General features: G+C 39.4%; 3 protein-coding genes and 2 pseudogenes across 3 annotated transcripts in view; 2 read left to right on the forward strand and 3 right to left on the reverse strand.

Annotated features, from left to right (window-relative positions):
• The first annotated feature begins 1,107 nt into the window (after window positions 1–1,107).
• On the forward strand, window positions 1,108–2,773 carry LOC145469218 (uncharacterized; annotated as a pseudogene).
• A 1,517-nt stretch (window positions 2,774–4,290) lies between these two features.
• Window positions 4,291–4,671, forward strand: LOC145469219 (uncharacterized). The gene has a single exon (XM_081452908.1). The coding sequence runs from the start codon at window positions 4,291–4,293 to the stop codon at window positions 4,669–4,671; it is 381 nt and encodes a 126-aa protein (XP_081309034.1).
• A 7,726-nt stretch (window positions 4,672–12,397) lies between these two features.
• On the reverse strand, window positions 12,398–14,611 carry LOC145469220 (alpha-1,6-mannosyl-glycoprotein 4-beta-N-acetylglucosaminyltransferase-like). The gene is made up of 2 exons (XM_081452910.1): window positions 14,605–14,611; window positions 12,398–14,411 (listed from the first exon to the last, which is right to left on the reverse strand). The coding sequence occupies exons 1-2, from the start codon at window positions 14,609–14,611 to the stop codon at window positions 13,201–13,203; spliced, it is 1,218 nt and encodes a 405-aa protein (XP_081309036.1). The 3' UTR covers window positions 12,398–13,200.
• LOC145470016 (uncharacterized) overlaps window positions 14,336–17,327 on the reverse strand; it is a 22,431-nt gene continuing 19,439 nt past the window's right edge. The window contains exon 4 of the mRNA XM_081453847.1: window positions 14,336–14,773. Coding sequence (XP_081309973.1) covers window positions 14,622–14,773 — 152 coding nt within the window. The 3' untranslated portion in view covers window positions 14,336–14,621. The remainder of the gene's footprint in view (window positions 14,774–17,327) is intronic.
• Window positions 15,382–17,327, reverse strand: part of LOC145470393 (alpha-1,3-mannosyl-glycoprotein 4-beta-N-acetylglucosaminyltransferase C-like) — a 2,149-nt pseudogene continuing 203 nt past the window's right edge.

A 17,327-nucleotide genomic window follows, 5' to 3' on the forward strand; every position in this document is an offset into this window, starting at 1 on the left:
ATGTTTTTAATGAGCTACCAGTCCAAAAACGTTTTCGTATTTAGCTCGTTTTATTGCAATATGATTTGTTTTACTGCAATGCTCTAGATAATAACAACAGTAGCCACATGCAGTCATTGACTGACTATTTTTTGTCAGTGTTTTCGTAGTTTGAACTCATACCGCGATCGGCTAGGTTGTCATCTTACGAGAAGGTTTTTGAGTTTGACCTTTGCTTACCTGGCTGGCATGGCTTTCAAGCAATATAATTCGCATGGCTTTCAAGCAAGATAACCCTTTCCGAACACGATCGACATCTTTGTATGCGAGATGAACGTATAAGGCGCGATTCTCACCAAACCTTTCTTCGCAAACGCCGCATTCTGTCACGATGAGCGAGCAATTTCGCGATTCTCGTCCCCAGTTTCCATGGTCTACCCCCCTTTTGGCGACCAAAACGCTTGCATTTTATGACTCGGGCTTCTTACGGAGGCCCGAGTGAAAAAAGAGAGCCGAAATTTAAACCCAGGCCTCATTGCCCGGGTAATAAGTAAAGCCAAAACCAATTGTGACTAGCTCGCACTCGTTTTCCCGCACTTCACGACAGCTACATGTATTTCATTCAAGTTTTGATTGGTTCATTGGATTGGCTGTGTACGTTTGATTGGTTTGAGTGATACCGAAGAATTCCGAAAGTAACGACCCACCCGAAAACAGTGGCCCTTTGAAAAAGGCACTAGAAGAGAAACTCTGATCTCAAGCGCAATAAAGATGAATCAGCCTGATTGCAGGACTGAACAGGTTAAAGAGTTATTTGTTTGTGGTTTTATATAGAACTTAACTAAATCTACCTTGAAGCTATGATTTAGAAGCCGTACTTGTTTGGCAGCAGAGTCAAATGATACAGGGTCATTAGTAACACTGCGATATAATGCAACCATTATACTTCCGCCCTACATTACCTTTTCGTGCTACAGTTTGCTTTGTTTATGTGGGTGCAGTTAGTAACATATATAAACGGAACTTTTAAATGATCTCATGGTACGCGTCCGCTTTGTCTAAATTAAATCATACAAACGTTTTTTAAACCATTTGAAAGTAACGGCTCCTTTTGCCTGCTAAAATCGTCTCAGTAAATGTCGTAGTAGGAACGGATGCAAAGTTGAGAACTGTGACATGCGTCATCATACCCTTCTACATGAAGTCGAATTATAATTTATTGAACGGGCAAAAGTGAAACGTGAATTAGAACGAATGCCAGAAGTTGAGAGATCCATTACCTGTCTCCCTGGAAGGCGAAGACTCGTCACCACGTTAGGCTGTGGAGCCTTTCGAGGGGTATCGCCAATCAGCGTACACAGGTTGTGAGACTGGTCGTCGTGCTTTGGTTGAAATGCTTCCCATAGTTGTCTTTGGAGAAACAGGAAAACAACAAGTGATGGCATTGCGTGACTCAGGTTGTAACACAACACATTGATGAAAGCTCAGCGCTCTCACTTGGGCTTCAAGGTAAAGAGGTTGATCTCGAAATTCAAGGAGTAAATGTGCAGAAGGTGTTTACTTCCCAGCACATCAAGAAATGCCATGTCGCACGAGTCGGAAAAGAGGAAGTCAAGTATTCCTTGCGATATGTGAAGACAATTCCTAGCCCGAATGGTAGGAATCCGGTCAGAAGTTGAACTGGGTGACAATCAAGCAAGAGTATTAACACCTGAAGCACTTGGACTTACATGACACCGACATGGGTCCAGTGCAACTCATAATTGGAACTAACAACTCTGACTTGATTCTACCAAAACAAATTTCAAAACTTTCAGGTCAACCGGAAGTTGACAGAGTACCTTTAACAAATTGACGTCAGTTTTTTATGCGTCTGTCCTCTTATTGATGATAAATTGCGTCATAACATTGTCAAAGTGGCTGTGGAACCACGAGCCGCAGGCGAATGGTTCCGCAGTAAACTTTGGCAATGTTATGGCGCAATTTATCATCAATAAGAGGACAGACGGATAAAAAACTAACGTCAATTTGTTTTTTACAATAACAAGACCCTAAAATGGTCAAAAACCGGGAATAAATGAGGGGAAAAGACGCCGCAAACTTGTCGTAAACAAAGATAAGTGAATTTTATTCAAAATGACGCGAACATTGTCAATAGCTTTTCTCGCTTTTTTGATTGGCTACTTAAAAAAGTCCATGAAATCTTATTGGTTAAACAGCTGACAGTCTGACAGCTGAAAGTTGAACTTGAAAGCTTGATTAATTAAAATTTTATCCCTCTGTACTCTTATTGATGATAAAAATGAGCCAATCAGCGCGCGAGAAATTAGACAGTTACTGTAAAATATGCAGTTGAGACCTTACTTGGATGGGCGGTGACTAATTGGTTACCCGGTGAGCGAAGAGTAACATCGCCATACAATGGGTTCAAAATGTATGAAAGAAGTTCAGTTGAAGATGAGGAGCTGAAGCAGCTGGTCATGACTCAGTCGGAGATAGAAACCTTAGGCGTGGTGAAGCTTGCAAATCCAACCCGTTTGATTTAGGACAAGCGAGCATTGTCACTAATAGAAAGACAACCTTTAAGAGTGCGAGTGAAGACGCGTGTGTCAGGTCTACTTTGGAGAGAAGAGAACCATCTCCACCCGACAATTACGAAATGGCAAAGAAGAGACTGCAATCCCTAGAGAAGACGTTTGAGAGCTGTCCCGAGATCAGAGAGAGATATGCAAAGTCAATCCACGATGATATTGAGAAGGGTTACGTGAAGAAGCTGAGCGAAGAGGAAGTGTAGTGCGATAGTAACGTGACTTAGTACTTGCCACACCGATTTGTCATCAACCCCAAGAAACCTGATCGTCTCAGAAGAGTATACGATGTATTGGCAAAATTCATGGGACAAAGTTTCAACGATAAGATCTAGACAGGACCAGATCTTCTGTCCTCTCGTTTTGGAGTTTTCCTCAGGTTTTGCGAAGGAAGAATTGCAATAGCTGCTGATGTGAAAGAAACGTACCATAGGCTTCGTCTCCCTGATCGTGATAAGCCAGCGGTGAGATTCTAATGGAAAGACTATTTAGAAGAAGTACCAAGCGTGCATCAGTTCGAGAGAACAGTGTTTGAAGAAGTGCCTGCGCCATCCAGAGCGAACTACATTATGAGGCGAAATGCTGATGAGAATGGGGAAGATTTACATGTACCTCTGTGTGTGAAAGCAGTCTACAAGCACTTTTACATGGATAATGGCCTACCATCAACAGATTCTCGCGAGGAACCTATTAAAATGCGGAAGCAGATGACAGAGTTGCTGCGCCGTAGAGGTTTCCCCCTACACAAATGGCTGACAAATTACCCAGACATCTTGACAACCATCCCGGAGCAAGATAAATCTCCACGATTCCTCGAGCCGCGGGAAGATAAGTTACCAACAGACAGAACTTTGGGCGTCGTTTGGGATGCCCAGGAAGATATGCTCCAGTTTACCGGACTGAAGGGGGATCCAGATACCACGAAGAGGAAAATCTTGAGCCAGGCATTCTCTGTTTGGGATGCGCGAGAACGCCTCCTCCCATTCTCAATTAGAAGTAAGATCATCCTGCACAATCTGAATCGTTTGAAGTATGGATGGGATAACGAGTTGAAAGAAGCTGATCTTCGAGAGTGGCGTGAATGGCGCAAGGAAGCAGAAAAACTTGACGAAGTGAGAACTCCGAGAGCTCTACGTCAAGAGCAGAAACCTATCCGAGAGACTGCACTTCATGTAGTTTGCTACGCTAGCCAGGATGCCTATGGCGCGTGTGCGTACCTAAGACGAACGTTTACAGATGACACAGTAGAGTGCAGTCTTTATTGCGGGAAAAGGCCGTGTTGCCCCTTTAAAGTCACAGTCTGTCTGCGGACGGGAGTTCATGGTAGCTCTAGTTGCTGTGCGATTAACTGAAACACTGGTAGAAGAGATGGTCACAAAGATAGGGAAGATAACCTTTTAGTGACTCCACCACAGCCCTACATTGACCACCAGACAAGTTCCACTTACAAAGCATTCTTCTGAAACCGGGTATCTGAGATTCACACAATCATGAGCAATCTGGAGGTCACACTGGGGGCGGGCGCAGTGAGTTGGAGATATGTGCCGACAGAGGCTTATCCTGAAGATGACATCACCCGGGGACTAAGTCCTACAGAACTTGGCGCAGGCTTTTGTTACAATAGTGGACCCAAGTTTCTGTATGAATCAGCAGAGCTCTGGCCAGAAAATAAGATTAAGGCACCTTGCCAGAACGATATCGTGAAAGAAAAGAAGACGGAAAGATGGGCTGGTGCATCTCAGAAAACAAGGTGCTGTTAGGGTGGAAGAAGTATTCGTCTCTGACCAAACGAAGAAGAGTTACAGCTTATGTGATGCGATTCGCAAACAATGCAAGAGTTAAGAACGAAGCATGTCTACTTGGAGCACTTACGTCGAACGAACTGAGAGCTGTCCAGAATTATCTAGTAAAGAGGGCGCAAGTTGAGTCTTTCGTCGACGAGATACTGTGTCTTGAGATGGGCCAGGAGATCCACAAGAAGAGTAGAATTAAATCTCTTGATCCAAGGATGGAAGATGGATTCTCAGTTGTTGGTGGAAGACTACAGAGAGCACAATGCCTACCATACAAAACAGGACATCCCAAAGTAATTGACTCACCATGAGCTTGCACAGCTGATCGTCGAGGAAATCCATCGCATCTACCACCACCCGCCAACTGAGCACTTGCATAATCAAATTAGGAGCGTTGGATCATCCATGGTCGTTCGCGAAGTTCAAGTTTAACTATACTGTTATCGAAAGACATTTAGTTTTGATGATGATTTTTTTCCCCTCCTGTCTTTATTTATACACTGCAGGGTTCCAGATAAGTTTTCAAGGTATGGTGCCAATGAGGAATTCCAACGGGTCAATTTCCAATGTTCCCACCAAATTATCATAAATTTTTTATTAATTTGCCGAGTCATGTCGCTGACCTTGTCGGGTTTTTGACCTGAGACCCCTTGCTTATCTGGAACACTGCATTGCTTAGTGTAAATTTACAAAAATTTAAGTATACAGGAATTTACGGTTACCACACACATATTTACACAAAAACACGCACACACGATACACTGTATCTACTTTTAAAAGAAAAAACCTGGGTCACATGGTTTATGTAACCACTGCGTGAAAGCTAAAATATTCTAGAGTATTCTAGACTCGAATATGTGATTGTGACGCAATAGAATCCTAGAGTATTCAAGCCGCACACAACACGTGACGTACACCTGGAATATTCGTGTCGAATATGGTGGAATACGCTCCGTTCATAATCGTTCGAGGATTTTCGTTAAAATATACCACACATCTGTCGTACTCCTAGAGTATGATGGCGAACCCTTTGTAAAAAGAACTTTATAAAAGAAGGTAACAGTTCGGGTGCATAGCATTCTCCTGGAAACAAAATTTAGACTATGAATTCAAAGTATGTGCGATCTGCGCGTGTATACGTTTATCCTCGAATACGTGATCTTGACGCCAAAGCTATAGAATTCTAGAGTATTCATGGCGTGTACAACCGTAACGTGGACCTGGAAAATTGTTATCGAATATGGGCATACGGGAGGAGCACGACCGTATATTCGTTCGTTGACCAGAACAATTGTACTTTTTTGGTTCATGTTGTCGGCGCAGCGCATGTGTTTCGCTTGAGTCAAGAAATTTACACACTTTGTTGTAACTTCGAATTCCCGTCATTCGGTTTTGACCGACGTTTTCGGGATAATCACTACAAAGCGATTTCTCTTTGTGTGACCCGTCTCGTCTGAAGTGGTTAAGTGCTGCACAGCACGAAACCACAAATTGGACACTACGGGATACGTAAAGTTCCGCAAAGTTAAACTGACTAGAGACACGTAAAGCTGCGCAAAGTTTGGTTAGTAAGAGGAATCAAGCTCGTTTCGGAGAAGTTTTGGTGTATTCAGCGGAGAAAGTCCCGAGACCTTCAGACAAATATCTTTTCTCTGTGGGATGAGTTTAACTCCGGAGCCCGCAGGGCAACGAAACTCCTAAATAACGGCTCAATAGCTTCCTCAGTCGACTCCCTGCCATCATATCAACATTGCATTACGTTTGAACAAGAAATCGCAAAACGTATTACGACGACGAAAACACTTCAATCAGATTTTTTCCTCGAGGTTACGTTAAATGTGTTTCGAAGCGACTTGTAACGAAATGAGAGAAACGAGCGGTACTTACCATTTACATGGGAAAACCGGAAATTCCAGTTGGAAAATCAAATGGTTCGCGCCATTCCGTTAGGGAAGCTTCAGAAAATATGGGCTGTGATTTGAGATGATGCTATTTTTCTGCTCTTTTAAGTCTCTCTAGCTGATGTGGATATACTTTATAGCGATTCCTTCTCCCGCAACGTCGCATTCAATTGTTTAATCTTTATGCCTGAAATTTCCAACCGGATGGTTTTTGTAAATGGTAAGCACCCGAGATACATCAGCATTGAGTGTCCGACCTTCAACAAGCACGGATCAGCGGTTTTCCACATTAGATACCATGTTCTCTCGGCTCTTGCGACATTTTTTGGCGTCCTTTTTGAAAGGTGTGAAATGTTGAAGCTTGCATCGATCTCTTGGTCCTTTTTCACTGTTTAAACGCTCTACTTTGGCGGACAAAATTCAGTTTACCTTCACTTCTTCTCTGTGCACGATTTCAAGCAGTTTTTGGTGGCATACAGCTGGTGAAAACATCGATACGTACGGAGGTACGAGTCAACAACAACAGGTAAAACGTAAGCCATTGTTGTCTTCCCGGGTTGTCTTGTACGTACGAGTGAGTTAAGCTTAAGTTTCCAGGGTAAACTTCAGTTGTAAAGTTTGCTTAAGATGTATGGAATTGCCTCTGGTTGTAAATGTTTCTTTATCAAGCAGAAGCTATACATTGGAAGTTAATGTAACCTTGATTTCAAAAGGGACAGCGATGGGAATGATATTGAATAAAACCATTAAATCAAACTATTGTGTAAAATTTACTGATTGATTTATTATGATATTTTCCTTAGTACTGCAAGGTTGATTTGAGGTTTCCCAGTATGGATTTACACATAAACTTAACTAACCTTTTATGCGTATTGTATTTTAATCATAGGATGAAGTAAAATTGGTAATGCCTTACATGTATGTATAATCCCTGACATCCTTACTTGAAGAAAAAAAAAAGGAAAACCTGTGAGGAAGAACTCTGGCTTACAAGATACATGTATGTATTTATGACTATTTAGGGGTCATGGAGACTTTTTAAGATTTATTTTTGTAAGAGCTTCTGAAAAATTATATTGGCAAGCAAATTTTAGCATTTCACCAGTCAGTCTCTATATATTTTACATATAAACAAGGTGATTTGCAGATCTGTTTTCAGAGTGCTCAGTAGTAAACTACAGCGTGGTTATAACAGATGATGAACTGAGCAACTGTAGATCTGACTTGACATTTTATTACTATTTAGTTTGTAGTATACAATTTGTGTGCAGCACTCATGAGATAAAATTGCCAAATGTGAATTTACATCATTACACTGATTTGAAATACACATGCAACTGTTGGAAATATGATAGCTACAATAAGTGAATGCTTTTACAAAAAAAAAGGAAAGTTGGAAATTATAGATAAACACTGTTACTATTGTGTAACAACAGAAGCTTTAAAAGTTAAAATTAAGCATTTTTTCAGGAAGAATTTGTTTACGTGTCTACATGAAGTTATCAGTTCATTCCATTTATTCAGCGAGGCTACCTCAGGTTTACAAAGGTACTTCTCACAGAGGCATGGGTTACATCGATTTGAAGTGGGGTTATATGGGGCAGCTTGCTTTAAAATCTTTCAAGTGACTTTGAACTTTGATTTATTGTCAAAGTCACTTGGACGCTGCCCAATATAACCCCACTTCAAATCGATGTAACCTACGCCTCTGGGAGAAGTACTTTATTATTTGTAAACCTGAGTTAGCCTCTCTGAACAAACAGAATGAACTGATTAGATAACTTCATGTAGACATGCAAACAAATTTCTCCTAAAAAATGTTAAATTTTAAATTTTAAATTTTACATCTTCTCTTGTATTTCAATAATAACAGAGTTTATTTGTAATTTCCAACTTTCCTTTGTTTTGTAAAAGCATTCGCTTATTTTAGCTATCACATTTCCGATGGTTGCTTGTGTATTCAAATCAGTGTAATGATGTAAATTCCCATTTGGCAATTTTATCTGATGAGTACTGCACACAAGTTGTGTTGTACGAAACTAAATAGTAATAAAATGTCAAGTCAAATCTACATTTGATCACCTCGTCATCTGTTACTTTATATATACATTATATTAAGGTACATGTAAACCCTGTTTCATCGATGACTGCTACAAATTTCAAGACAATTTGCTATAGTAATGTCAAACTACAGTGGAACTTTGATATAATGAAGTGCCAAGGAATTGGCAAAGCATGTTCACTATAACAGGGTTTCGTTGTATCAAGGTTCTTTTCCGTATAGTCTACTATTACTGGGGCCATGAAAATCATTCGTTATACTGAGGACCTCATCATATAGAGGTTCATTAAATCGAGGCTCCACTGTACTAACCATATTCCTTCCAAAGGTAAATATTGAAAATTGAGTTTTATTACTCATTTAGGTTATTAGCCTAAGTTGGAATTTGTTTGCATGTCTACATGAAGTTATCTAATCAGTTCATTCTGTTTGTTCAGAGTGGCTATTGGCTATTAGCCACTCATTTCAGGTTAAGTGCTGAAAATTCAGAACAATGTTGAATTTGATACTCAAATTTTGATTGGATTAATTAACGCATAAAAAGTTTGCACCATATCTAGCAAAAAATTAAAGGCTTCTAGAGCTTGCCTACCTTTTTCAGTGCAAAGTGAAACATAATCAGTAACCTTGAACATTGTTGCTTGAATCGTTTTGAATGTTTTTAAGCCCACAAACTCTGGCCCTCACATCCTTTCATACTTTGTTTGCACTTTAAACTTGATTAATGTGCAACACAACTCTCTCTTCTCTCAAAGGCATCTTAAGTATGTTTTTGCATGCAGTAGAAACCCAGGTGCTTACAGTGTAGCTTTCCAAATGTGATAAAACCTTTTGGTCATCAATTCTGTCGACACTTAGTGTTGATCTCAGGACTCGGTTTGAATTTTCAGCTCTTTGTCTTGAGGTTACCCTATATATTTCAGAGTGTTTTGCACCCACACCATTTAGCATGTCTAATTAAAACCAATAAAGCTGGCTATCAATCTACACGTACATCTACATGTATACCAAGAATTTTGAAATAAAATGAATTGTCAAATTTTTCAGTGTTTCTCTATGCGAGCGTCCAAATCACTTTTTGAAAGCTAAGTCAGAGTGAGTCTGCCTCAAATTTTGGACAGTAGCTAGTTTATCATCCATGTCTATTAATTTTTATTTTGAAATATTTTTTCTCTGAGAGTGATTTTTGAATGATCACTCCACCATTCTTTAATCCTGGTTTGGAAATGTTCTGTAACTTTTTACTGCGATTGAATATGTTAACACGCAGGCAATTTTTTTAGTGTTTTGTGTCCAGAAACTGAGAAACAAATTAAATTAACAAGAAACAAAGTTCGCTTTGACTTGTACATGTAGCTTTCAAAATGTGATAATAATGATAATAATGGTTTGGACGCCAGCACTAAAATGTCTAGAAAAATTTGGCGATTCATTTTATTTGAAAGTCCTTGGTATAGTTTGATAGCCAGCTCTATAAGTTTTAATTTGATATGGGGTTTACATACAGTGTCTACAGATTAAATCGGATGCACTACATCCCTTTTGAGTGAGACACTTCTAAAGGTATATGGTAATGTTAAGAGGATTCCGATTGTTGAACCAAATAATAATGATGTTAAATATGCAAAGTAGCAATTCAGTAATTCATCCTTAATTCTCTTTCGTAACATAGCAGCATCTAGTTCTAAAGTTTGCATACAAAATGTAAGTGTTTTTTAGACTGCTTCTCAGATGATTCCTTCTGCTTTTTCATAGTATAGCAGCATCTAGTTAGAAAGTTGTATGCAAAATGTTATAGAAGAGTGGTTTTCAGACTTTGCTTCTCAAATGCTTCATTTTCCCCTTTCATAACACAGCAGCATCTAGTTATAAAGTTTGCAAAAAAAATGTGCTAGTGTTTTTTAAAGACTTTGCTTCTCAGATGGTTATGCTTTTTCATAACAAAGCAGCATGTAGATATAAAGTAAATGCATACAAAATGTCATGGTGTTTTTCTAGGTTTTGCTTCTCAGATGGTTCCTTATACTTTTTCATAACATAGGGTCTTGGCAATGTAAATTCTTCCATAGTTTGATGAAAATAAACATACACGAACAAGTAACAATATAAGTTTTATTATTTATAAATAAAGTATAAAATTTGAAATGAAATGAAGATGTCATAACGGCAGTTGTTTACTTTTGTTGGGATAACATACATATTAAATAAAGAAAATAAATAAATAAATAAATATTGTCCTGGTAATTTTCTTTTTTTGGGTGGGTTTTGTTAGGAATCCAAAGGAATTAAAAAGTGTGTCAGTTACACATGGCAGTTTGAACACAGTTTGGGGGATATACAAGCTTTGGTAAGGGTCCTCAGTACTTGGCGTCAGTATTCGATCACGTGTTCCAGTCGAATAGGAGACATGAATTGAAGTGTGTCGTTTAGGATACCTTAAAACCTCACGTATGCCTCAGTATTCAAACATGAACGCGTTTCATACTTCGCATGAGTCTCGTGTCCCAGTCGAACACCACAGAACACTTGACGTGTGTCGTTCAGAATACCTTAAAACCTCACGTATGCCTCAGTATTCAAACATGAACACGTTTCATACTTCGCGTGAGTCTCGTGTCCCAGTCGAACACCACAGAACACTTGAAGTGTGTCGTTTCGAATACCTTAAAACTTCACGTATGCCTCAGTATTCAAACATGAATACGTTTCAGACTTCGCATGAGTCCCGTGTTCCAGTCGAACACCACAGAACACTTGAAGTGTGTCGTTTCGAATACCTTAAAACGTCACGTATGCCTCAGTATTCAAACATGAACACGTTTCATACTTCGCATGAGTCTCGTGTTCTAGTCGCACGCTTCGAAACACACGCGTGTTGTCTGACTGAACTACGCGGTAGCGTATATTATCTGCATAAAACCCGTTCTTGGCGACGCAAGACATCTTTGGCTGTGAAAAATGTGACATGACTTTCGTATTCATAGCGTGCGATTCTCGAAAATTGGAGCATACTTGACGTACTCATTAGTATTCGAAGACGTTCACGTCAGAAGTGGCGTCGTACATCTCGTGTTCCAGTCGCAAACTCTCGAACGACTGAGAGTATTCAAAAATGTTCGAGTCAAATGATCGCTATATCTTCGAAGAACATCTAATGCAACATTAATCTACCAAAACGTGGCCCGTATGATTTATCGAACACTTCGAGTCATTCACGAGTATTAAATTTGAATACGGAAAAACAGGCCGGATTCCTATAGAATATTCCAGGTGTATTTCGAGTCAGCAGCAATCGAATACGTCAGAACATTGCGGCATACGCGGCGTGCGCCGATCCGTATTCGAGCGAATTCGGGCCTGAATATTTGGCTTTTCGCGCAGTGATATAAGAGGCTGCAAATTAATGCGTCTATAATTACATATCAAAGTGTCAAAGGCTTAAACTTCTATTTCTTATGAAAAGTGTGAATATTATATCTCTCCTTCAGGCCGGATGAGTTGTCAAGTCAACAAGGTGCTATAACTGCCGCGCAAAATTGCATTAAGGCCATTCGCTCATGGATGGACTACGACAAACTCCTTCTCAATGATGAGAAAACGGAATTTCTTATCATAGGAACCCGACAACAGCTATGTAAAGTTACTATTTCTTCAATTATCGTGGGAAACATTGATGTTATGAGATCGTCCAGTTGTTATGAACCGTGGCTTTTACATCGATGACAAGATGTCGATGAACTTCCACATATATAAAATTTGTAATACGTCATTTTATTATATGTTCTATCTCCTTCTCTACTTAATCCACAGAAAAAACAAATGTCTGAGTCTACTACTCCTGTTTTTTTCAAAAGACTATTTGTACAAGTTATATAGTTAAGTACCTTAAACTGAAAATCTCTTAAAGACGTTTAATTCTATGCAAACTTTGATTGGTAGAAGGTATACCTCGAATAAATGCTCATAGCTGATGTTAAATTTTTCCTTCAGCTTTTTTGAAGCGTTTGGTAAGGTAGCTTTTTATTGAATTAACAAATTATAGTACTGTTTGCTTTTGGCCAAACTTACGTCGTAGAAAGCATCGCTACAAAAAAAACCCAACTTTGTTATATTACTGTCACCATCATCCTTCCTCAAGAAATAGGGTATTGCCGATCTTAAACCAGACCACTCTAAGAAATTACAACTAATAGTCGTTTCTTGTCTAATAACATCCAGTGAATCCAAATTGTTCTTTGATAAACCTAGTTGACTGATTAACGTTATGCTTTTTCAAATTTTTTTTTTTTTTTTTATAAAAAAACAAGTTTGCCATCCGTCCTTATGTTTTTATTACTACACATAATTGAGCTTTTATTGTCCTTATCAGAGACAGCGTTTCTAAACTCAGCCCAGAACTTAATCAATTCGGCATAGAATTGATTTGATATATTCTAATCCTTAGGATCATAGTCACATTGAAAAAGAAAGAGACCTTGAAATGGTTTAAGCATATGAGTGAGGTAATACTTCCAGCCAGCGTTTTCACTAACGTACAATCTTTTGAACCGACAACCTGACAGATTTTACTAGAGTCTCAAGGTCTAACACCCTTAACCCTCCATTTTCACAACAATTAATCATTGCTGTTCTTACAACTCTATCTTGACCTCTACGCAAAAATTTAAAAACAATCCTGTTAATATCTATGACTACCTCTATTGTTGTCGTGGTTGTTATTGTTATTATTGTGGTTGTTGTTGTTGTTAGAGTCTGTCAACACAAAGATCATTTCGGTACTGACCAAAAGAATGAGGAAAACGAGATAGTCTCTTGCCTATAAGAGTCCTCCCTGCAAACTTGAAACTGAACTAGCGCCTAAACACAAAGACTTGAGTTTAAACTTGCCAAACATCAATCTCCCTGAAGAAAATCCAGTTAGTCTGGTCTTGTGTCACCAACACCCGTAAACACGATGTGTTTTTACCTTCATTGAACGTGACTTCTACTTTCCCTTGTTGAAAATTTCCAATTGTCTCAAACACTGTACAAGTTTTAATTCCATTTGCATTTGTCTGCAGTTCGTTTTTATTGTTAAAACTTGCTTGCAAAACAGCTGACCGAAGATGATCATCAGGAGCAATATAAGAGCCTGTATCAACGAACACTTTACGTATAGATACTGCTGGAGTAAACTGGACAATAATAAAGTCATCTTTCTTGACTTTCTTGGTCCTGAAATAGCCATAACCCCTGTTGTAAGCATCTTGAGGATGTCCATAACTAGACGTCATTTGGCTGCTGACGGTCGCCAAAGGATTCAAACCCTTGTATTTGAGATCGTACTGGTCAAAATATTTTTCCCTCGCTTTATCACGGCGCTTGTTTTCCGCAAAAGAAGAGTGACTTCCAATATGTTGAAACAGGGAAGCTGGAGGAAAACTGAGATTTGGATGGTAAGGTCCATCAAGTTTAATCTTTCGCCAAAAAGTAATCAACCAATCTACGGGCATTTCGTCGTACATGAGGTAAAAATACGTGGCAAGATTCTCCAGGTCGTTGGCGTGATAAATTTTGGCTACGTGTCCCTTGAAGGAAGCGTTCAGAATGAGCCAAGTTGTCTTAACCGATGAGATGAAATCACGGAGCTTGAGATAAAAGCTTGACGCTGGAAGTACATCGTCTTCTAAATGAAGATAGTACTGCGAGAGATCGTGGCAATAGCACATTAAAAACGCAAAATCCACGTTCTGCTTTGAGCGCCAAAAGGTCCTCTGCGGATTATCGCGAAATTTCGTTTTCATATTCGAGAGCGACGGGTAAAACTCATTTGGTGCAAAAATTACACGAATAAAACCTTGGTTAATATATTTCTTGAAACGATTCGACAACTCCACCAAAGTGGCAGATTTAGCTACTTCATCAAAGTCGGCGAGGAATATCACTACGAAGATTTCGCGCCTGTCCTCGTCACTCGTCTGGTTTATCAAGCCTTGGATCGTTCTAATAAGGTAGTTATCTCCACTAGGACGAGCAATTGATGAGATTCCAATAGTAAGAAAGCCTAAAGTGGAAACAAAACAGGTTGCATTTACACTTCCAAGACTTTCTTATGGAAGGGATGTATTTTGAGAGAAGTGTAGCTTTGAAGATTGACGGCCAAAAACAAGCACGTGATCAGTCAAAGTGTCTCTACACGCATTTTCTAGATCCACGGAAACAGCTACGAAGTTTGAGCAGCAAGATTATCCACGGGAGGACTGGATCCGACTAGAGCATAAAAAGGTAATTAACTCCCTTACCCTTCATATTGTATTGACTAATGTTCATTGTACAGCCCCGTAGCTACATATACATAGCATTTGAAATGTGATATTCTAATCTTACCTTTTCCTTCAGGGTAGCTTCCCAGTCTAGTTATTGTGGAACTTTTTATGATCTTTTTTTCCAGGCAAATAGAAGGCTGTTCGCCTGTGAAGATTAAGAAAAGTACGTTAGTGACTGTCGTGTACCTTGACTCAGGTTTGGAACTGACTTGAGAATGAGAAAAGGTGAGAAGATAGTGCGCGCACTGTTTTAGGGGAATAGGCTACTTAAACACGTTATAACCTTGCATACGGTAGCTGCCCCCGCAGCGCGAGCGAAAGTCAAAACCGACCTGTCCCACCGAAACGACACGATAATAGTCTTTTTCTCACGGCAACAAACAAAAAGAAAGAAAATGCCTAAGTTGCTCTGGCCTCTCCTAATACTAAGCTCGAGCACTCTGGGTTTAATTTGACGAGGAACAACATATTTTGTTCAACATTACACAACTATTTTCCTACCTAGCGATACTCCACGAGTGACGAGCGAGTTGCCGAACACGAGCGACACATTTCATTTCTGGCCAAATTAAAACCGTTGGAGACAAAAAATGCTTCATATTTTCCACTTTCTACAATCTGATACGGGTTTTGACATTATAAATTCCGTTTCATGAATATTCAATGCCGTCTCCAGTGAGAAAAGTTGTCCGACTTCAGTGCCTTTCCTGCTAACGTACATTGATTTCAGGACTTTGTCAGGACAGGACAGTTTTCCCCACCGTATGCAAGGGCGTACAAAGACTTTTCTTTCAAGAATTTCTGCAAATTCGCCTAATAAGCAGAAGCAATACGAAATTATCAAAATCAGATTTTTTCTGATGATTTAATCGTTGTTCACATGCAGAAAATCCCAAGTTGACACGATAACGGCCAAAGAAAAAGAGCGTACATCTACGGCGGGCTGACCTTATTCATTCACAACGCGAGAAATCCTTAAATTGCTAGATTTCTGACCATTTCCCATTTGCTATATGAATGAAAACTGAAATTACGAACACGCCTGAATTAATTTCGATTGCCGACTGAAAACGATCATCAGGAGCAATATAAGAGCCTTTATCAACGAACACTTCACGTATAGATACTGCTGGAGTAAACTGTACAATAATAAAGTCATCTTTCTTGACTTTCTTGGTCCTGAAATAACCATAACCTCTGTTGTAAGCATCTTGAGAATATCCATGACTAGACGTCATTTAGCTGCTGATGTTAGCCAAAGGATTCAAATCCTTGTATTTGAGATCGTACTGGTCAAAATATTTTTCCCTAAATGGGTTGGTATCACGGCCCTTGTTTTCCGCAAAAGAAGAATGACTTCCAATATGTTGAAAAAGGGAAGCTGGAGGAAAACTGGGCTTTTGATGCTCAGGATCATCATATTTAATCTTTCGCCAATACGTAATCAACCAATCTACGGGCATTTCGTCGTACATGAGGTAATATAAAAATAGATGGCAAGATTCTCCAGGTCGTTGGCGTGATAAATTTTGGCTACGTGTCCCATGAAGGAAGCGTCCAGAATGGGCCAAGTTGTCTTAACCGATGAGATAAAATCACGGAGCTTGGGATGAAAGCTTGGCGCCGGATGCATGTGCATCGTCTTCTAATTAACAGTTAGATTATGAGCTCGAGATTTCTGTGAGGTGATAGTTGATTAGGCCGAAGGCCTCCTCAACTATCATCTCATAGAAATCGAGAACGAATAATCTAATTGTTTTAGTAGAATTCTTACTAAAATTACTTCAAATAACGATTTCCAATTATTTCTTGACGTATTATTAAACTTTGCGCCTGAAAAAGATCGCTCAGATTGAATTGTCATTTGAAATTGAAGTTGTGTGCACGCGCATCAGTTTTTTCAATAATTTAACTTTTTAAAAGTCAAGAAACCGTAGATGTTCTTCGTTTAGAATTCTCGGGAATATAATTATCCATTTGCATCAAAATGTTCGTGAAACACTTTGGAAAAACGAAAAAAACGTTGCCATTTCCTAGACGTCCTCCAGCCACTGCGAACTAATTAACAATTAGACCCGCAGCCCGCAAGGGCTACGGGTCAATAAAACGAAAGAAAGCGTCACGCTCGATTGCGCCAGTTTCGCTACTCGATGACTATTACTAATAGTCCTCTAGTAGCGTAGCCAATCAAAATGCAGGATTTACATTAGTCCACTAGTTGGGTGATACTAATGACTGTTAGTGTGCAATGGCTCAGCCAATCAGATTACAGCGTTTGCATTAGTATACTAGTAGAATTCTACTAAATGAAGATAGTACTGCGAGAGACCGTGGAAATAGCACATTAAAAAAGCAAAGTCCACGTTCTGCTTTGAGCGCCAAAAGATCCTCTGCGGATTATCGCGGAATTTCGTTTTCATATTCGAGAGCGCTGAGTAAAACTCATTCGGTGCAAAAATTACACGGATAAAACCTTGGGCAATATATTTCCTGAAACGATTCGACAACCCCACCAAAGTGGCAGATTTAGCTGCTTCATCAAAGTCGGCGAGGAATATCATTACGAAGATTTCGGGCCTGTCCGCCTTGGATCGTTCTAATAAGGTAGTTATCTCCACTAGGACGAGCAATTGATGAGATTCCAATAGTAAGAAAGCCTAAAATGGAAACAAAACAGGTTGCATTTACACTTCCAAGAC

This window comes from Orbicella franksi, chromosome 15 (assembly GCF_964199315.1).
Source record: "Orbicella franksi chromosome 15, jaOrbFran1.1, whole genome shotgun sequence".
Lineage (NCBI taxonomy): Eukaryota > Metazoa > Cnidaria > Anthozoa > Scleractinia > Merulinidae > Orbicella > Orbicella franksi.